The sequence below is a fragment of the Epinephelus lanceolatus genome, chromosome 6 (assembly GCF_041903045.1).
Source record: "Epinephelus lanceolatus isolate andai-2023 chromosome 6, ASM4190304v1, whole genome shotgun sequence".
NCBI classification, from domain to species: Eukaryota; Metazoa; Chordata; class Actinopteri; order Perciformes; family Serranidae; genus Epinephelus; species Epinephelus lanceolatus.
The window spans coordinates 2,827,371-2,848,578 of NC_135739.1; the positions used below are offsets into that span (position 1 = coordinate 2,827,371).

General features: G+C 42.5%; 2 protein-coding genes across 2 annotated transcripts; both read left to right on the plus strand.

The window, feature by feature from the left end:
• The first annotated feature begins 2,429 nt into the window (after nucleotides 1–2,429).
• LOC117253505 (cytochrome P450 2J2-like) lies at nucleotides 2,430–10,973 on the plus strand. The gene is made up of 9 exons (XM_078168456.1): nucleotides 2,430–2,706; nucleotides 3,371–3,533; nucleotides 5,972–6,125; nucleotides 6,208–6,364; nucleotides 6,444–6,620; nucleotides 8,148–8,289; nucleotides 8,386–8,573; nucleotides 8,670–8,811; nucleotides 9,371–10,973. The coding sequence occupies exons 1-9, from the start codon at nucleotides 2,524–2,526 to the stop codon at nucleotides 9,544–9,546; spliced, it is 1,482 nt and encodes a 493-aa protein (XP_078024582.1). The 5' UTR covers nucleotides 2,430–2,523; the 3' UTR covers nucleotides 9,547–10,973.
• A 701-nt stretch (nucleotides 10,974–11,674) lies between these two features.
• LOC117254175 (cytochrome P450 2J4-like) lies at nucleotides 11,675–18,883 on the plus strand. The gene is made up of 9 exons (XM_033622249.2): nucleotides 11,675–11,943; nucleotides 12,067–12,232; nucleotides 12,326–12,478; nucleotides 12,558–12,718; nucleotides 16,435–16,611; nucleotides 16,703–16,841; nucleotides 17,124–17,311; nucleotides 17,424–17,565; nucleotides 17,670–18,883. Exons 1-9 carry the CDS (start codon nucleotides 11,752–11,754, stop codon nucleotides 17,843–17,845), a joined length of 1,494 nt encoding a protein of 497 aa, XP_033478140.2. The 5' UTR covers nucleotides 11,675–11,751; the 3' UTR covers nucleotides 17,846–18,883.
• Nucleotides 18,884–21,208: the final 2,325 nt, after the last annotated feature.

A 21,208-nucleotide genomic window follows, 5' to 3' on the forward strand; every position in this document is an offset into this window, starting at 1 on the left:
GAATTGTGATGTTTTCTTAGAAATTCCCCCTTAAAGTTAAGACTGGGTCCTTGTAAAGATAAATGTTATTTACAGAGCATCTCAGACATTAAAAGAGTTCTTAAGATGAAAAACTGTTAGGAGCAGGGAGGAGGACTTCTGAGAGTTTCTTAAGCCCCTTTTACACTGCCAGATTTTCCGCGAATGTTGGGCAGTTTTGCCGGCAAGCTGTGAGCGTTTAGACACACAGAGCCGGATTGGCGAGTTGATCCGAGGTGCCCAATTTTCCGCTTCGTAGGGTAGACATATTGGCGGAACCCTTTTAGTTTAAACAGACAGAGGCGGCCTTCTGCAATGGGAGGGGCTGTTGAAGACTTGTGGGAGGAGCTGATGACACAGCACGTGCGAGCCACTGGCGGTGGATAAACAGGAAACAGCTGATAGCAGGAATTAGCGAGCAGCTAGTAGCAAGAGGGAAACACAAACCTGACAGACACTGTAAAGATGAGCAACTGGGGAGACAAGGAATTGTGCACCCTCCTTGTCCTTGCAAACGAAGAGGCCATTAACCGTCAGATGACGGGGACGGAGAAGAACAGGCCGACTTACGAGAGAATCTCACGGCTTCCCTCCCACATCACGGTTTACGTCACACGCTGAGCTACACGTTTTGTTACTTGCTCACGCCCCCCATTGCCCCGAAAAAGGCACATTCTGTATAAACAAAAGTAGGTAGGCGGCATTTTGCCGCACTCCCCGATTTTGTTTTTATACTGCCAATGCTGAAAAAAGACTGACTGGGCTTTCCTGCAAATTTGCACAATTCCTATCTAAAAAGAGCTTCTATCAGAGGAGAAAATGGTGGAAACAGTGGTGGTTCTAGCCTAAATGGCGCCTTGGGCGACACCCACTATGGCGCAGTCAATTGGAGCGGAGCCTGTGTTGCTTTCAGGCGTTGTCACGTAAATTACAAAATCCAGCACTTGCCGCCCACACTTTCACAGTCAGCAGTTCATTTCATTTCCACAAGGTGTCCACACCTTACAGGTTTACAAAAGGGTGTGTCTGTTACAACCAATCACACCGGTTAAAGGAATGCATCATACCTAGCAACCGGGTCGACCACACCACCTCTACTACTTTCATGTTTGCAAGCACATGTTCTAAATACTGAGGGCAACATCCCCCCTGTGTCCCCCTGAAATCTACACCTATGGAGCAAGTAGAGGTGGAGCTACCTGTTACTACTTTATATACTACTGTGTAGCTTCATCTTTAATAATACAACCTACTTTATTACCTCCGCCAAGGAGGTTATGTTTTCGCCACTGTTGGTCTGTTTGTCTGTTTGTCTGCAAAATGTTTGTATGCACATGTTCTAAATACTGGGGGCAACATCCCCCCTGTGTCCCACCTACAACCTACTTTATTTACTGATTGTATTTCAATGGTAAAGGTGAGGGTTAGGGACAGGAAAAGCATTATGTCATTAAGAAGTACAGAAGCAAAATCATGAGGTGGAGGTGAAACGTCTCTTCTTCCTTTATCACTGATTATTAACTCCGCCAAGGAGGTTATGTTTTCACTGGCGCTGGTCTGTTTGTTTGTCTGTCTGTTTGTTTGTCTGTAAAATAACTCAGAAAGTTCTGAACGGATTTTGATGAGATTTTCAGGAAAGGTGGATAATGGGAGATGACAGATGATAAAATTTTGGTGGTGATCGGTTGAAGTAAAGTGGATAAAATAATAAATAAAGTCTATGGTCTGACAGCCTCAGCAGCAATTAAGACGGTGAAAATAGCGCCATCTGGTGGCCGGAAAGCACGTCTTGTTCTACTTGCTAAATATTGTTGTAATTCTAAAGTTGAAATTAATGTTCTGTGTTGGAAAAAAAGAAAGTTAAAATTACAAAAAAACATATTATATTCTGTGTTGGTACAAAATAAAAACGTAATAAATACACCACAGTGTCTCCATGGTGAAGGCATATATAACCTAATAATGATAGTAATGCAAATAACCTAACTGTGATGCAGGCTGCAAAATCTGATGCAGAGGGGGAGGGAATATCACCTACTTGGCAGAGGTCGGCACTCTCTGAGTGCTTTTCTAGTTACTGAATTATTTTACTGCTGCAGCCTTTGATACTGGGTCAGAAGTAACTCGTATTTTGAGATCATGACACAGCTATCTACTCAACACAACTGTAACATACACCAGTCTGCATAAAAATACATCTATTGTACAAGGTAAAAACTTACACTGTATTCCAGATTACTAAAATATTTTTACTGAACTGATCAGGAAGCCTCCCTGTGTCCATAATACACACTGCACACACAGTCAACAACCAGCTGGAAGAGCTCAAGCTCCAGCCTTGTTTTTCACTTCAGAGGTTGTGAGAGGTCACCAGCGTTATGCAACACTATGGGGCCTTTTTTTGTCCAACTTCCCCCTCTCCTCATCAGATAACACCACAGGCGCCACCATCCTGTCTGCAGGAGCAAACTGATTTCACAGAGGGCCTTCTGAAATATATTCACAATGATTTTTCAGGCACTTTTTGATTGTATGGACTTCACCGGCTGGCTGTTGTTGGGTTTTACTGTGTTACTCCTCACAGATTTGATCAGAAACTGGAGGCCACACAGCTTTCCCCCCGGACCCTGGGCCGTGCCTTTTCTAGGAAACATCTTTACAGGAGTCGACTTCAAAACTATGGAGAGGGTGAGAACGGTGCCGTTTTGTTTTCCAGTAGAGATGAGTCGAACCTTTAATATCTGAGCGGCAATTTGAGTTGCAGAAAGTAACCTTATCAACATGACAGGCAGATGGAATAACAATGAATAAACACCATTAAATTGCAACTCAAAGGGTTGATACCACCGCATGTTAATGTTTTACCCAAACCAAAGTTTTATATTGTGATACTTTACACTGAGGGTAAACTCTGTATAAAATGAATTTAAATCTCAAATAACAGTAATAAACATCACTACAAAGGTTATTGATATAAAAGGGTATAAAAGCTAAAACAATTTTTTGTCAATTGGGATTTAAATGTTAGTTTTCAGAGAAACATGAAACAATTTACAAAGCTCATAACATGCCGAATAATCAGTGACAAAATGCAGGTCAATACACGGAAAATAAGTCCTGATTAATTTCATATGTCAACAATCGTGTATCAAACAAGACAAACTGCACCAACACAGAGGAGCACTTCAAAGTTAGTCCTTTTCCATGAAGTGATCACTTGTTCCCTCTTTTTAATCATTTCACCTGACAACAACTAAATTTATTTCTATCCAGTATATGGTTCATATGTTGAAAGAAAACAGTCTTTGTGAAATATTCCCTCTCCTGATGAGTAACTTGTTTTTGGATGCAGCTTACTCAGGAGTACGGTCCAGTGTTCAGCTTGAGGAGAGGCGGCGAGAGGACGGTGTTTATTTCAGGATACAAGATGGTCAAAGAGGCTCTTGTTAACCAGCTGGACAGCTTCGTTGACCGCCCCATTGTCCCTCTCTTCCATGTTATCTTCAAAGGGATTGGTGAGTATTTGTGAACAAGTGAATGAGAGCTTGTCTGTATGGTACCACAAATGTGTTTTGATGTATCCAGAGGTGGTGCCAGATGTTGTGAACATCCAAGGCTCAGTCCAAACTTCGGCAGGTCCAGGGGTCATGTTCCACTGGGGAGGTTTTTCCCCCATTTTCAGCGGCTGTTTGCATTTTTCAAGCCATTTGAAATAATACGATTCCTAAAAATCTGTACATCATTTGGACAAAAAATATCTGCTAAGGAAAAGCCTACATCCTATTTTGTATGTAACTGTTCTCCAACTGTCTTCATCGTGTGATGGGGGTAGAGCTTGGTTTTAAGTCTATACCACCTTCCTTTTAAAAGTTATTCGGGAACATACCTTCCCGTTTGTGGACCTGACTCCTTGAGTGTCGAGTTCACCCACTTCCCCACGTCCTTGAAGGTCAGGGATGGGCTCTATTGACGCAGAAGGGCAGAAAATGGGAGAGTAGAGCTTAGTTTCAGGTCTATACCACCTTCCTATCAATAGCTATTGGCGAACATACCTTCCTGTTTGTGGACCTGACTCCTTGAGTGTCGAGTTCACCCACTTCCGGACGTCCTAGAAGGTTGAGGGTGGGCTCTATCGACGCAGAAGGACCGAAAATGGGGTAGTAGAGCTTAGTTTCAAGTCTATACCACCTTCCTATCAAAAGTTATTCGCGAACATACCTTCCTGTTTGTGGAACTGACTCCTTGAGTGTCACTCTAATGTTATGACAGACAGCAACAGACATAAAGAAGGAGCACAACATATACACCTACACCTGCTGATCATTCCTCAACCCTGACCTTCCCCGTACCCAGGGGTCTCTCTTGAAAATTCTCGAAATTCTACCATACATGTATTAAGTATCTCAATTGTGCACTATAGGGTAGAAATAAAGACAAAATACAAATACAAATTCATACCATTTTTCTAGCTAAACTGAGTGCCTCCTTCCGAGGCTCCAGCATGATGTAACCTGCCCCCTTCATCCTAGAAAAAGAGACCTCCACAGATAAAATCTCTATGAAAGAGTATTTCTACTGCTGAAAAGAAAGACTGCATGGTGGCTCCCATCCAACCGCCAACATCTTTTCAGCAGCAGTGCATGCTGATAACCACAACTGTCTTTGAGTGTCATTAAAGTTCTGCCCTGAGCACCTAAAATTGCACCCAGAAACTTTAAACTGATGGACACTCCCATATGATATGTAAGAAAGTCCCCAATTGATTCAGATCACATGAGGTTTAGTTTGGAGAAGTACTAACGCTGCTCTGGTGTCAAATAAGTTTGAAATATGAAATGCAGGTTTTTACGCTGGGGGAGGGTTCACAGAATGAATGTTTACTTAAAAATCTGCTACACTTGAATCACAGGTGAACCAAGCAGCAACCACAGAGGCTGAAAAGTGAAGCCAAAGAGGACGTGCCAAAAACAGGCTGACTCCAAAACAGGGTATAGACCCATAAACATCAATGTTAATATGCCCAAATTTACAGCCAAAACAATCAATAAAAAAAAGTTAGTAAGAAGTGACGTACAGGTTCAGGCCATAAACCCTATGAAAGCACTAGGGCTGCCCCCAACTAAGAATTTTCCTCGTCGGCCAACAGTCCTCATCAGGGTCCATCAGTGGACCAACAGTCCTCATCAGGGTCCATCAGTGGACCGACAGTCGTCATCAGGGTCCATCAGTGGACCAACAGTCCTCATCAGGGTCCATCAGTGGACCAACAGTCCTCATCAGGGTCCATCAGTGGACTAGTCTCCTGCATGTTTCTGATATGAATGTAATGATGAAATGATATATTTTGGTGGTTTGAGTTGAAGGTGTGAGAAAGAATAGTATCAGTAACATTGTTAACACTGTGCTACATTACAGAGAAATACAAACCGTACTAATGAACCTTCATTAATATAGGCCTATATTTTATCTCCAAGTGCACGTCACACACTGAGCGAGCCGCCTGTTAATGACGCTGTGGGCTAATGGGCATGTAGCTACTTCCATGTTTCAGATGATACGTCATGTTTGTAGTCGACCAATGAAGATGAGTTTACGTATCACCTTGGGTTCGTCCTTCACCTTCTCAAAATGATCCCACACTTTGGATTTCCTGCCCGACATGTTATTAACTAGCCTGTGGAATAACCGCAGGTACCAGCCCTGGAAATTAACCTGACTCTTGTTTGAAATTCCCACATGGTCCAGGTGCAGCCTCTTATAGAGTTTCACATTTTATTTCTTTTTTGAGACTTAGCGACCAATGAAATCTTGCCAACCAATGACCTTTCTGGTTGACTAACATGTGGTCAACTATTAGGGGGCCGACCTGGAAAGCACATTTATAAAGAAGTGTTTTTAAGAGGAACTCACCAGACTGATGTATCGGTGAGTGCTGGTGTTCTGTTTCCCTCAGGTATAGCTTTGAGCAATGGTTACCTGTGGAAGAAACAGAGGAAGTTTGCCAGCACTCACCTGCGTTACTTCGGAGAAGGCCACAGGTCCCTGGAAAAATACATTGAAGTGGAAAACAACTTCCTCTGTGAAGCTTTCAAAGAGGAGCAAGGCAAGTAGAGATTCATCTGTTGACTGACTTTACATCCTCATATGATTTATCATCACCTGAACTGAATTCAACATATTCCCAGGAAGACCATTCAACCCCCACTACACCGTAACGAACGCAGTGAGTAACATCATCGCCTCTGTGGTCTTCGGACATCGCTTTGAATACAGTGATCAAAGCTTTCGCAAGGTTCTGGAGTTGGATAATGACGCCATTGTGCTCGCTGGCGCCTTTCAGACTCAGGTAATTCCTGATCTGCCTAAACTCACAACAAACGGTGCTGCTGGTCTGTAACTGATATGACATTTTGTCCCATCAACAGCTGTATGATGCCTTCCCTGGCTTGTTCAAATACCTGCCAGGACCTCACCAGACTGTCCTCGCCAACTACACCGAGATCTTGGCTTTCCTGAAAAAGGAAGTGAAGAAGCACCAGGAGGAGTGGAACCCAGACGACCCTCGTGATTTTATTGATGTGTACCTGGCAGAGATGGAGAAGGTAAGATATTCATGTAATCTAAGTAAGGCTTCCTGGAATCCTGGCAAAGGACATGTAAACAGGTTATCAAGTCTCAATCCATTAGAAAGGACTGATCATTAATCAGTCCCTCTTGTGATCGCAATAAGTAACGCAAATTCAACGTTCATTTGCAGGGGCAATTTTTCAAAAGTCCCACGATTTTTCCGCATTTTCCAGCTGACCGGAAATCGTCATGCGTGCAACGTCATCACACGCATCATCAAATCCCGCTAATGGCATTGCAGTTCTGATCTCAACAATGCTATTTCATCAAATTTCTTGGCTTAGCTGTCTAATTTATGGCTAACTGGCCCAACTAAAATATGATGAAGGCAAAACTATGATATTCTATGAATTAGTGCCCTACGAATTATGTTACGTCATTTATCTATAGTTATGTAATTAACGTCAAATTATTATGGTTAGGTTAAGGAAAAGAAACATGGTGAGGACGTTCGCTTATATGAATCACAGTGCAAACAGTTCTGCACATGCGTCTCCAGGGAAAAGTCTGGGTTTTTGCCGTCCATCTGACACCCCACTCTGCCTTCCTACAAGACTGCTCGGAATCGCTTCCTGGTTTAGTCCCCGCATTGGTCATGTGATCACAGTCTTTCATATTACGAGGGATATGTACACATTTTCATGGAAAATGTACAAACAGTTTGTGAGAGCAGCCTGACTATAACAATGTGTGTAGCATGTATAAATGTACTGTTCAAAACTTCCCTCCATCTCACCAGTGCCCAAGGAGCTCTTGATGCAAGCCAGAAGGAGGTTCGCGTCATTGGGCAGATTTTCGCCAGCTGTGGGGCTGCTGCTAGAAATACAGATTGTACTTCCTCATTTTGTACACCTGCTGCCACCATGGACACAGAGTATAGAGGTGGATGGAGAGAGAGAGTCATCCCTTTCTTTCAATTTCAATTTTTAAGTAACCCACCTGTTTACATTTTATTAAGGCTACAAGTGTCAGTAAGGGCAAGGTCGCTTCAATGAAAGGTTGTGTGCGAGGTGTGTCATGGAATGGTATGGTATGCTGCTGCAACAAGGGCTAGCCGCACCTTTCCCATGTGAACTACCAGTGCGCCCACTTTTAAGTCAATACAACATATAAACACTTTAACTATCTGCCTTTCAACGTGCTACCTCAACTACTAATGTACAGTTTTAGCCCACTAACTATCCCACTATTGGCAATGGTACTACTGTACTTTCAATAACGCAATCGTACTATCAAATTCACAAAAACTCTGTCTGAATACATTGCTCTTCTTAATGGGTTCAGTTGACTATTTAATCTGCAATTTCCTATGACCTGTATCCCAAACACACACCATGTGAAGCTGTACGTGGGCAACTGTGCACTCAATGGGTATGGACTAGTATAGTAAATGACTACATTAAAATGTCATTTTCCATCTACAGTATGGTTAATAATATACAAGGTAACCTATGACAACACAGCACAATATAATTATAATATAACATTGCTGCCTCTTCCAGAAAAAGGAGGACCCTGAGGCTGGCTTCAACATTGAAACCCTTCTGGTTTGCACCCTCGACCTGATTGAGGCTGGTACAGAAAGTAGTGCCAACACTTTACGCTGGGCCCTTGTGTACATGATGCACTACCCAGAGATACAGGGTTAGTGTCTTATTAATTATATTTAGCACATGAGTATTCTTATAAAGATTATACACGTTTTCCATCAGTGTCTAATGACTCTGCTTCCTCACTTAGAGAAAGTCCAGGCAGAGATAGACAGAGTGATCGGACAGTCTCATCAACCCACCATGGCTGACAGACCCGACCTGCCTTACACCGACGCTGTCATCCATGAGACCCAAAGGATGGGGAATATTGTTCCCCTGGGATTCCCCAAAATGGCCAGTAAAGACACCACACTGGCAGGATACTTTATACCCAAAGTAAAGGACGATTTACTCAGGAATGAAAGACAAGCTGTAAAATTTGAAAATTATTTATACACAACTGATATAAACATCTCATGACTGTTTTTCCAGGGCACAGCTGTCATTACAATCCTTTCATCCGTGCTGTTTGATAAGAATGAGTGGGAGACTCCAGATATCTTCAATCCCCAGCATTTCTTGGATTCAGAGGGACAGTTCCGCAGAAGAGACGCCTTCTTACCGTTTTCAGCAGGTTTGCTCGATATCCCTCCACTTTCAGTGACACTGTTTAGCTGACAGGATTGGGCTGCCCCCTGAGAGCTGACCAAATGTGAGCCGACCAGAAAGAAGGTGAAGGACGAACCCAAGGTGATATGTAAACTCATCTTCATTGGTCGACTACAAACATGACGTATCATCTGAAACATGGAAGTAGCTACATGCCCATTAGCCCACAGCGTCATTAACAGGCGGCTCGCTCAGTGTGTGACGTGCACTTGGAGATAAAATATAGGCCTATATTAATGAAGGTTCATTAGTACGGTTTTGTATTTCTCTGTAATGTAGCACAGTGTTAACAATGTTACTGATACTATTCTTTCTCACACCTTCAACTCAAACCACCAAAATATATAATTTCATCATTACATTCATATCAGAAACATGCAGGAGACTGTTGGTCGACTAGGAAACTTCTTCGGTGGGGGCAGCCCTGTTACTGAGATTGCTACCACCAACATACAGTTCATGATAGCAAGATGTGTATTATGAATCTAGTAACACAAAGCTGCTGTGGACTTTCTTTCTCACAGGTAAACGTGTGTGTATAGGAGAGCACCTGGCCAGAATGGAGCTGTTCCTAATGTTTACATGTCTCCTCCAACACTTCACCTTCTCTCCTGTCCCTGGAGAGATGCCCAGCATTGAGGGAGTCATGGGCTTTACACATTCCCCCGAGGAGTTCAGGATGCTAGCTGTGCCTCGCTAATGTGCTTCCACCTTTTCTCATCCCAGCATTAGCACAAAGCATCAACGTTCTCCACCTTTAACTCTAAGATCACATATGTGATTTGCAACTGAAAACTAGTTTGCATAACATATGAGCATTATGCACCACAATAAATGATTATAAAAACAAAGAAGATCATTATGTCCAGGTCAGGGGATATTGTGAAGGATTTAGGAAAATATATTTTATCATTACGAAGGTGTAATGAGAGTTTACTCTATTTGCCATGGCAGAAGAGAGCAGCAGCGTCAGACGGCCAAACTTCTCCCAGGAGGAAACTGATGTTTTGGTGCGGGAGGTCCAAGCTCACAGTGTCCGAATATATGGAACTGCGAGCTGACCTCCACGGGCTGATGATGCAAAGGTAGCCTGGGAGGAGGTCACCACAATTGTAAATCAATGTTGTGTTTCTCTCGTGCGCGCGCGCTCTCTCTTTCTCTCTCGCAGTCTCACTCTGTTTCTTTTCTTTTGGCTTTTCTAAGGTGACAGATGCTGAATATATACTCCCTATCTGATGCTGTGGCTGTTTGTGGTTGGCTGAGAGGGATGTGAACTCATTAGTTTGCAGCTGTGTTAATCAAATCAGGTTGGGTTTCCATTACGTGTGCCAAACGTGCCAAACGGTGCCAATCCCCTTTGATCTGGCATCAGATGTGACGGGACAGTCGATATAGAGATACATTTATGTGCTGATTGCAGATAGTTGCATTGAATAGTGGTTTTTGGGTATTTATTGCATCGTTAATGTGCCTGATATTCTGGAAACCTGCCTGTGAGGTTTTGGTGACGTGTGCGCACTGTCCGCCGGTCAGCCAAACTTCGGCTTACACCGGCTGCACTCCGCCTGCGCTGACAGTAGACGTGGTTTCAGCTGGCGAGCTTTTAGCGCACCTTCGGCGAAACCTTTTGGCACGAAACTGTCACTGCGCAATTGTATTACATATTCATATATCCATTAGATCATATCTGATGTATTAGCTCCACATTAGTAAAGCATGCCATTAAAGATGCAAAATGTTCCCTCTTTGCTTCTGCGAATGCTGTATGCATCCTCACTGGAAAAAGATAAAATTTATAAAGATGAGCCTCTTTGATTTTGTCACTAGTGAATGAAAACTGTATTCTGCTGCATGTACATGACCATGTACCTTCATATAAAGCCATGCCTTGGTCATTTTTACAGATTCTTAACAAGGAGACAAAAGAAGTATAACCGTTACACAATATACCACACAGTGCTCTGATTTTCCCTTTAAGTGACGTGACAGTTGTCACTTGATACCTGTATTCTGTTAATTCAAACTACCTCTTCAATTAGGTAGTGGACAAAAGTTGTAAATATGATTTTCTAAATCTGTTTAAAGATGTTTGTTCTGTTCTTAAATCAATAAATGATTTTGGTTGTATTCCAGTGTTGTCTTGATTAATGTCAGTTTAGAGAAGTGTTGAAAAGGTGAGCACCAGGGAGTAGCTTCAAAAACACAATCTCACTGTTTAGACAGTATTTAAATTTGTAGAATGATCCTCAACATTTCTTATTGGAAAATCTTTTTTGACAAATATAAGTGAATCCATTGGAATAACAGTTCAAAAACAGGCCTTGATCTGAACTCTCAGGGAGCCTTTTCTCCCCACTGACTTTATAGCATATAGCCCACATTTCCACTATTTCTACAAGACTACAGCCTCTTTAGTTTTGTATTGGTCCGACCTATTACCGCTCATTTACACATACCTGCACAAAGAACCAGTGACATTTATCCCCACTGCACTTTGACCTGTCGGCTGGACTTTGTTTACACTAGAAACATCAAGTCTCATATCGTACACACACTGTGTGTTATATCTCTGAGCTGATACTGGTTTTGCTGATGCATGACTGCCATTATACTAATAAAGATAATAATTTATTATTATTACTTTAGGTATCATCATTTGCATGGCAGAGATTGTGTTTACAGAGTCTGTAGCTGGTTATACAAGTAATACACGTCACACACCTTTGTGCTGAGTATTAATTAGTCATTACTGTAGTTTGCCCTGTCATGCCAGTGTGTACTCACAGGGTGTGCTGATAATCATAGGGTTAATGCACATGTGAGCAGGCATTACATAATCAGTGTTTCACCAGGAAGAAGACAGTCCCAGGCGACCCTGCAGCTGCTGGTTTAACTCTCTCTAACAATGTGGCTTTATAATTTTTTGCTGGGTTTTGACCTCAAGGGGCTCTTCCTGTTTATTTTCATTTTCATCCTTATAGCAGACTTCCTCAAAAACAGGAATCCTCCAAATTATCCTCCAGGACCGATGGCTCTCCCCCTTGTGGGGAATTTCTTCAGTGTGGACAGTAAACATCCACACAAATATTTTACCAAGGTAAAGTTCAATATGTGCATGATGTTATTGTTAGCTGCAATTTTTTTAGATGTTTTAGTACATTTGAACTGTATTTAAGGGTTTTGATTCATCAGTGTTTGTTCCTGGATGTATTGTCCCCAGTTGGCTGACATCTATGGCAACGTGTTCAGCGTCCGCCTTGGTAGTGACAAGATGGTGTTTGTGTCTGGGTACCAGATGGTGAAGGAAGCCTTAGTGACACAAGCCGACAACTTTGTGGATCGACCATACAGTGCAATTGCTGACAGGTTTTACTCGGGAGACACCTGTGCGCTAATCTCTCTCTTTCTCTTCACATCTGCTGTGCAGCAATTAGTAACCTGAGCCTTTAACACTGTTTCCTCTGCATGCTTGTGTCTAGGTGGTCTGTTCATGAGCAATGGTGAAACATGGAAAAGACAGAGACGCTTTGCCTTGTCTACATTACGTACCTTCGGCCTGGGCAAAAGCACCATGGAGCAGAGTATCTGTGAGGAGATCCGATACCTGCAGGAGGAGATAGAGAAGGAGAAAGGTGGTTCACATAATAAGCTCATTGTCAGCAGCTGTTTAGCAGTATAACATTGTCTAAACAGTGGACTCCTCTCCTCCAGGTGAACCTTTCAGCCCAGCAGGCCTCTTCAACAATGCTGTGTCCAACATCATTTGCCAGCTGGTGATGGCAAAGCGCTTTGACTACAGTGACCACAACTTCCAGATCATGCTGAAGTATATATCTGAAGCTATTCGGCTGGAGGGCTCTGTATGGGGTCTGGTGAGTCAGTAATATCCATACATCCATGATTGGTAACTGCTTATACTTTACAGGGTTGCAGGCTGGAGCCTATCCCAGCTGTCATTAGGCGAGAGGCGCCTATGGAGGAGGGAGTACACCCTTGACGAGTTGCCAGGGCTGACACATAGACAATAGAAACAAACAGTCATTCACACATAATCAGTCCAAGCTGCATGTCTTTGAACTGTGGGAGAAAACTGCAGAACCCAAATTAAAACCCACGCTCAGGCACGTTCACAGATAGACCCCAGGTGATTCTCAAGCACCTGCCTTTTTGCCCTCTGACTAGATAAGTGCCCTTTTTGGGAGACATTTCTTTTCTATTTATTTTTCTAATATTTTAGTTTTAAATTTGGCCAATGGCATCAATTTTCCATTAAAAGCATAACGCCTGACAACCGCATTTGAGTTTTAATTCTGCCAGACTGCAAGAGCCCCTGCCCCTCCTTCATCAACTTCCCTTGTCACAGTCACCACAGTGCTCTGCAGAGCAGCATCACTCCTTCCCTGACTTGCCTTCATGGACAGCCAGGTATAGATAGTGTATGCCCTAAGCCTTGGAATTGTTTGAAACTGTTATGAGATTAAACTACTATAAACATCTCAATACACACCCTGATTTAGGCAATAACCCACCATTAAGCTTAACAACAACAAAACCAGTCTGCTGTAAAATCACACCGTCTCTCTCCAGCTTCCTGGCTGATCCTGGTTCAACAACTGCCCGGTGCAATTGGTGACAGATGCTGAATTGCTTTCCCACCTCCACAAGTCTTTGTTAAGATCTCCCATGCCCAGGGGCGGAAATCCCGGGGGGGACAGGGGGGACATGACTCCCCCTTCAGTAAAGCTGCCCCCCCCCCTAGAATAATTTGAGACACAATTAATAATTTTTGAACAATGCAGTATTTATTAAAAGCACAATGTAAGCGGTGCTCATTATAATCGCGCAATAATGTGCTATTTAAATCTTAAAAGATTCAGTCCCCCCCTCCCATTCTTAGTAGTGGTATATCCCACATGCTTTCCAATGGGCGGGGCTGCTTGGCAACAGTAGCAGCATGTGGCTGGACCCGCTGCCCACATCGCAGGGTAAGATGTTCTCTCACACAGACACAGTTTAACTTACACAAGTTACAACACATCCCATTTACTGTTACAACAAGCCCCAGGCCCAGGCTGATAATATAAACTGTCTGCAACATTTCTCCTGCATTGTTCAAAAGCCTACTCAATTACGAGTGCTGCTAAGCTAAAAGCTAATGATTAAGCTCAGAGTTTACCTGTCAGTGAGACAAACATGAGAGACGTGAAGTCTATCCAAAGAGGAGCGGTCATTACGCGCGACTATTACGCACGGTCGTGAGATGCGCAGCGGCAGATCTCACTGCACACTGTTTATAAACCAGTTTACCAGTTTAATTGCAGGAAATGTTTAGTTTAAGCCATTTCTCATAAGTATATATATTCACTCTGCCTGTTGGAGAGATAGAGAGAAGATTAAAGCATCAAATTGCGGTAAACGATGCTGTATAAAAGACAGGCTACAACTTTTTTTCCTTGTCCCCCCCTGGAATTATTCTCTAAAATGTTACTGTTTATCGTCCCCCCCAACTATGAAATGGGATTTTCGCCCCTGCCCATGCCACAGCTCTGATAATTCATTTAAATAAATCTGTAATGTTGTTTGGTGCTGCACATGCCTTGTGCCAAGAGGGCAGAGAAGGAGAGGAGGAGCACGAAGCTGCAGCCGTTGCAGGCGTCTGTTCTCTGGGATTCTTTAAGAATAGGGATACACCGAATATTCGGTAACCGAATATATTCAGCCGAATATTGCAAAAAAAACACACATTTGGTATTCAGTGGAATAAGTGAAAAGCAAGGCCGAATAACAGCGACGTGTTTTGATAACGCAATCAAACAGCGTGCGGTGACGGACGGAGTAAAATGTCGGCAGTGTGGCGATATTTTACTCCGTCTGTCACCGCACTCGCATTTGCGACTAAAAATAGTTTTGTGCAAGCAAAATAAATCATTCAGCACGCTGTGTGAGTACAGATTTCAACCAGCAGCAGAAACGAAACGGCAAATCCCGCCGGTTGTGGGTTGAACGGGGGTCACAGACACGGACAGGAATACGTATTCCTGTCAAATACGGCGGCGCATGATAACGGCTTACTGGCGACGGAGAAGTCCGGCTCCAGGTGAATAACTTGTTGTCATGACAGCCCAAAAGCACCTGGACAGCCGAGCCATGGCGGCACACAGGTATGTGGCGTGTCAGAGGAGAAACGAGCCGTTCACATTACTCTCTTTGTGGCAGGTAACCGTCCACAAACCTCACCACACTTTAGGGACTGTTCTTTACTTATGAAGGGACTTGTCAGGGGAGGAGGGTGGCTGGTTGATTTTTATTTTATTTATTTATTTTATTTTGATCCCCCCTATGTTAATCACTTATTGATGCTGTTTTTGAAGTATGAATAAGCCAATAAGTAATTTATTCCATTGAAATATCACTGATGTATTATAGAAAAGTGATTTATCTTTTTATAAATGACAAAAGGCACATCTGCCTCATTTTTGCTGTGGTATCGTGATACTACTCAGAACTGTGATACTTTCACTGGTATCGTACCGTGGGTCCCAATTTTGGTACCGTGACAACACTAATCTGGAGGGGGTTCATCTGCAAAACTAATGAAAAACTAAAAAACCGCATTCGGTATTCGGCCAAGCGTTTAATTTTATTCGGCTTCAGCTTTGGCCACAAATTTTTATTTCAGTGCATCCCTATTTAAGAATATTTAAAGTTTATTTAGAGGATAATTTAAAGTATCAGTATGTGACTATTTAATAAAAATCATGAATTTAAATTTATTTCTGAACCAACAGGAAATAAAGTATTTAGCTGGATTGCTGGTTAAATTGAAGGGTTCTGATGGGAAAGTGCCAAAAAGAGAAAATATAAAATATGCCTTTAAGGCCTGAAGAAAACAACCTTGTTTGTAGGAAGCTGAATTTGATGTAAAGGAACAAAAAAGACTATTTTCTCTTCAGCAGAAAAATTCACCAGTATGCAGGGCATTAGGTATTTGAGGCTCAAAAACTTTTTTTTGCTTGAGCACCTGCCTCCATGGGACTGCCCACCCTAACATGCGGAGAACCTGCAAAGTCCACACAGAAGGGCCCAAACCATTTCATTGTATATTGTATATATTTCAGATTGTCTACTTTAGTATTTTATTATTTATTTTATTTTATTGTCTACTTTAATATTTTATTTTATTTTATTTTAATGTCTACTTTAATATTTTATTTTATTTATTTCATTGTCTATTTTAGTATCTTATTTATATCTTCATCTTTATCTCTTGTTTCCATTCATGCTGTATTTCTATTTCTATTTTGCACGGAGCATTGGAACAAAAACAATTTCCCCACGGGGATTAATAAAGTATTCTGAATCTGAATCTGAATCTGAAAGCAGAGATTGAATCCCAACACCCTTGCTGTGAGGTGAAAGTACTAACCACTGCACCCTCAGTGACATACACTTGGTTTAATCATTGTCAGAGAGATAGACAGCCTTGTGGCGCATTGTGGAGGTTAACTGATCGAGAGGCCCATGTCTGTTGTTTTAACACAAAGGTGAAAAATGATATGAATGAAATTTACTGTTTTCTCCTGAGTAGCTGTATGACTCATTCCCCGGAGTGATGAAGCACATGCCAGGTCCTCACAACAGAATATTCAGCTACTACAACACCATCCTCGACTTCATCAATGAGGAGATAAAGAGCCACAAGAAGGACCTGGACCACAGTAATCCCCGGGACTACATTGACGCTTTCCTCATTGAAATGGAGAAGGTACGTGAACAACTGAACTGTACAACACGGTGCTGTACTTCCTGTCTACTCACCAGACCTGCACTATGAACTTCTGTGTATTTCTGAATAGCACAAAGAGACTGACCGGGGCTTCACTGAAACCAATCTGGCTATGTGCTCTCTGGATCTGTTCCTGGCTGGAACTGAGACAACTTCCACCACTTTGCTGTGGGCTTTGATTTACCTCATCAAAAACCCTGAGATCCAGGGTAGGTGACATGCTCAGCCCCAAACTGAGCTAAATCTGAAACAGCAAGGAAACAACACTAAAACATTTCACAGCCATGCTAATGGCTCTGTGAGGCAGTACATGGGCATCACAATGCTTAGAACTAAATGCTAACATCCACACGCTAACATTTCTCACAATGACGAGGCCAACATGCTGATATTTACTAATCAGCACTGAACACAAAGCACAGCTGAGACTGACAAACCTTTCCTCACTCCGTTGCTACAAGCTTAATTCTTTCAATCATCTTGTTTTCTAGACAAAGTCCAGGCGGAGATAGACAGAGTGATCGGACAGACCCGACAGCCCAGTATGGCAGACAGACCCAACCTGCCCTACACTGACGCTGTCATCCATGAGATCCAGAGGATGGGAAACATTGTTCCTCTCAATGGACTCAGAATGGCCGCCAATGATACGACACTGGGTGGTTACTTCATACCCAAGGTGCATCTAGCACACAGTCATCCACAAGTCCAAGTCTTCACAGGTTTATCTCTGAAATATGATTGTTGTTGATGCGTCATTGCTTGGTGTTAACCTAACATCTTGTTTTTAGGGTACAACCTTGATGCCCATCCTGACCTCTGTGCTGTTTGACAAGACTGAATGGGAGACTCCAGACACCTTCAACCCCGGACACTTCCTGGATGCTGAGGGAAAGTTTGTGAAGAAAGAAGCTCTTCTTCCTTTCTCTGCAGGTAAACAACATTCACCTCGCCTTAATCTTAAACATCATCTAAACCACAATATAAGTTCTCCTCTCTTACACCTTCATGTGTGCATGTGCTTGTTGACTCTTCAGGGAAGCGTGTGTGTCTCGGAGAAGGCCTCGCCAAGATGGAGCTGTTTCTGTTTTTGGTTGGTTTACTCCAGAAGTTCACTTTCTCTGTTCCTGATGGAGTAGAGCTGAGCACAGAGGGAGTTAGTGGAACGACACGTGTACCTCTCCCCTTCAAGGTTTACGCCAAGGCTCGCTGAATTTTGTAACATCTCACTGTGTCATTTTTCATCTAAACAATGGGCAACACACAAGACTAAGCAAAATGCTTAAAGGGACAGTGCACCCAAAAATGAAAATTCATCCATTATCTACTCACCCATATGTCGAGGGAGGCTCAGGTGAAGTTTTAGAGTCCTCACATCACTTGCAGAGATCCAAGGGGAGAGGAGGTAGCAACACAACTCCACCTAATGGAGGCTGACGGTGCCCCAGATTCAAATGTCCAAAAACACATAATTGAAACCACAAAATATCTCCATACTGCTCGTCCGTAGTGATCCAAGTGTCCTGAAGCCCCGACATAAAAAGTTGTTTGGAAAAACATCATTTGAACTCTGTTTTTAGCCTCATTGTAGCCTGTAGCTCTGGCAGTCTCTCTGGGCACTGAGCTCACGTGTGTGCACTTGCGAGAGACCGTGAGACATGGGCACCGCTGGTCTTGTGCAAGCACGCACACGTGAGCTCGGTGCACAGAGATGCAGTCAGAGCTACAGGCTACAATGAGGCTCAAATTCAAATGATGAGGTTCAAATGATGTTTTTTTTCCAAACAAGTTTTTATGTCGGGGCTTCAGGACACTTGGATCACTACGGACGAGTCTTTGAGTGCTTCAAAGGTAGCTCCGGCCACCTGGTGGCACTTTTTCACTAACTACGTCAACATTTCGGCTGGGACATGAACAGCCATAGTGATGGAAGTAATAGTAATACTAATTAAAATAGGACAAGAATGACTCGATGACATCACATACATTGTGAAAGACAACCAAGGATGATTGGTTGTGGACCAAGTCATGGCACGATTTGATGACTCCACAATGGCCTAATCTGACACAGTGACTGTTGGAACAGACAAAAATGTCTGGTTGTAAGAACACAGCGTGAGGCAGTTTAGAGAAAGCTGCAGTTTCTTTTCAATCTTAGTCTTTCACTGTTGTATGATTGCCCCATGTACTTTTTCTTCACTCTGCCAGTTCATTTAATTCTGTGTCAATAAAACATTGTTTTATTTAGATATTCTTGTATTAATGGCACTGAGTTGTTTTTCCTTTGTCCTTCTTATTAAATATATCAGTAACACCTCTGCTTTTTCTTGCCGATGCAAAATGTCTTCTGAGTAAAAGCTGAAATAAGAATAGATTTGTTAATGCTCATGTCACACCACTAAAAAGTTCTGCCTCGCTCAGAATACTAAAATATGCACAACTAAAATATGATTTAAAAAAAGGTCAAAACCTTTTCACACATCAATATTTTTTGTTTGTTTGATCAGTTTGCCTTCAAAAACTATTCAAAAGTATTTACAATTGTTCATCAATCACACCACGTCTCCTTCCTTCAAGACGTGAAACACAGAATCACCCTAAAACTCAACAAACGTCTGTGTTCATGTTGCAGTTATGGTGAACCTGAGTTTCAGTGAGTCTTGCTTGTTGCTTTATGTGAGCACACTGTTAATGATTTACTCAGCAAAGAAGAGCTTCAGGGGTCTTTGCCAATTTTTAACCAGTTTTGTTTCATAACAATGTGTATGCATTAGATTCAGATAATGGACGTCACTACTGTGATGTCACCAATTTTATTGTGGACTGCTGTTTTGAAGTCTTGAGTACGGCGTTTCGGCCGTCACCATCTTGATGTCTTGAGGCCAGAAGTGACCATATTTGGATGAGAGAGTGGTGCTGTGAGATCAAGGGGTGGATCTGACTCTAGACTGTGGCCACGCCTTGCAGACAACCTGTCACTCTAGCGGCCCCGCCCTTAAATATGCGTAACTTTGGGCCTTAATGAAATGTACACAGGTGAGTTATATAAAAATTCAACCCCTGTACAGCTGTCACAAGTGTTGACAGTAGCTACAGAGATGAAAAACGTTTTTTTGTGCCAGGTTGTAAACACGTTTATTTCTGCTGTGATGTTTCAACACGGAGGTCTTTGGGGATCTGCTCTGCTTTGAAGTGCAGTTTCTGACATTTCGGCATTGGCTTCATTTTCCAGCTTTACAGGTTGCTGCTTGGTACTACATATAAATGAACTGTGGTAAACTTCCCTCCATAAAGGTTTGTGTCATCAGGCGGATTTTTAACATAGCTCCAGATTAGTTAAGCATGATTCTTCATGTCACAGTGCATAAATGTTCCCTCTCTGGCTGTTGATGCATCGTCACTGGAGCGAGAAAACAATTCTGAAGATTAGCTTCTTTGAGTTTGGTAGAAGAACGTATTCTGTTGCATATTCTAGGGACGTGCCATATTATCCTGTTCATGATGATACCAGTATTATTTTTATATCGTGAAAAATTCATATTGTGATACTCGCGATGACTTGTTGACATACTGACCTCCTACTGTTACCCACGGCAACAACAAGTATGGCTGAAAGCGAAATTATTACCGACTCTGCGGTGGTTCCAAAAGAGGAGCAGCTTCAGTAGTGTGGAATAAACTGTGGCGTCCTGAATTTTTTATGAACAGCCCCGGACTTCTCAGACTCTTTTAGTGACTTACCGCTCAGAGGGAACTCATTCAGCGGCTCCTCTGGCAGCAGCACAGCGTCTCTCCTCTTAAGTCATTTTAGCCATTTCTGTTGTTATAGCGCCACCCAGTTGCCAATTAGAGTTAAATTTCTCCAGTCACCTTGAGGCGTCCTGTTCTACATATCTACCAAGTTTAGTAAAAATCCATATGGCGGTTAGGCCTAGATAAGAAATGAGCTCTCTAGCGCCCCCATTTTGTTTGATGGGGTCAATAATGGAGGGGTCCCCTCAGATTATGTGTGGTCATATGCCTACAAAGTTGCGTGGTGATGGGTGAAACCCTTGAGATGTTATACACCTTTATGTGATGAGCCACGCCCTCCGCAATATTCATTGCCTTATAGAAGCTCAGTTTTAGTAAGTTTTCCAACTTTTGCCAAGAGGGAACTTTAGATATTGGTCCCTAGATTATGTTCACCCAGTTTCATGCAGATCGCTCAAACTTCCTAGGAAGAGATCCATTTGAAGTGTTTTTCAAAAAATTCAAAATGGCGGAAAATCTATATAAGCGCAAGTTATGGGTTCTTGAGGCAAATGTGTTCCTCATGAGGAGAGGCATCTCTGTGCAAAGTTTCATGTCTCTACCACATACGGGGCATGAGATATGCCCATTCAAAGTTTGACATTTCAGTGGGTTGCTATAGCGCCTCCTTTGGCCAATTGATGTAATATTGCTTCATTGGCATCCTCCCATGACCCTCTACCACTGTGCCAAATTTCACATGGATTGACCAAGTCAGTGAGGAGAAAAACATGGAACACACACACAGTTTTTATCATTATATAGTAAGTCAGAGATCCCAGGT

Bases quoted from the DNA above. Each gene is read 5' to 3' on its own strand.
- LOC117253505 (XM_078168456.1), top strand. From the start codon at position 2,524: ATGATTTTTCAGGCACTTTTTGATTGTATGGACTTCACCGGCTGGCTG. The intron at 6,126-6,207 runs GTAGAGATTCAT...ATTCCCAGGAAG, and splicing joins TTCAAAGAGGAGCAAGGCAA to ACCATTCAACCCCCACTACA. The intron at 6,621-8,147 runs GTAAGATATTCA...TGCCTCTTCCAG, and splicing joins ACCTGGCAGAGATGGAGAAG to AAAAAGGAGGACCCTGAGGC.
- LOC117254175 (XM_033622249.2), top strand. From the start codon at position 11,752: ATGTGGCTTTATAATTTTTTGCTGGGTTTTGACCTCAAGGGGCTCTTC. The intron at 12,479-12,557 runs GTGGTTCACATA...CCTCTCCTCCAG, and splicing joins GGAGATAGAGAAGGAGAAAG to GTGAACCTTTCAGCCCAGCA. The intron at 17,312-17,423 runs GTGCATCTAGCA...TCTTGTTTTTAG, and splicing joins GTGGTTACTTCATACCCAAG to GGTACAACCTTGATGCCCAT.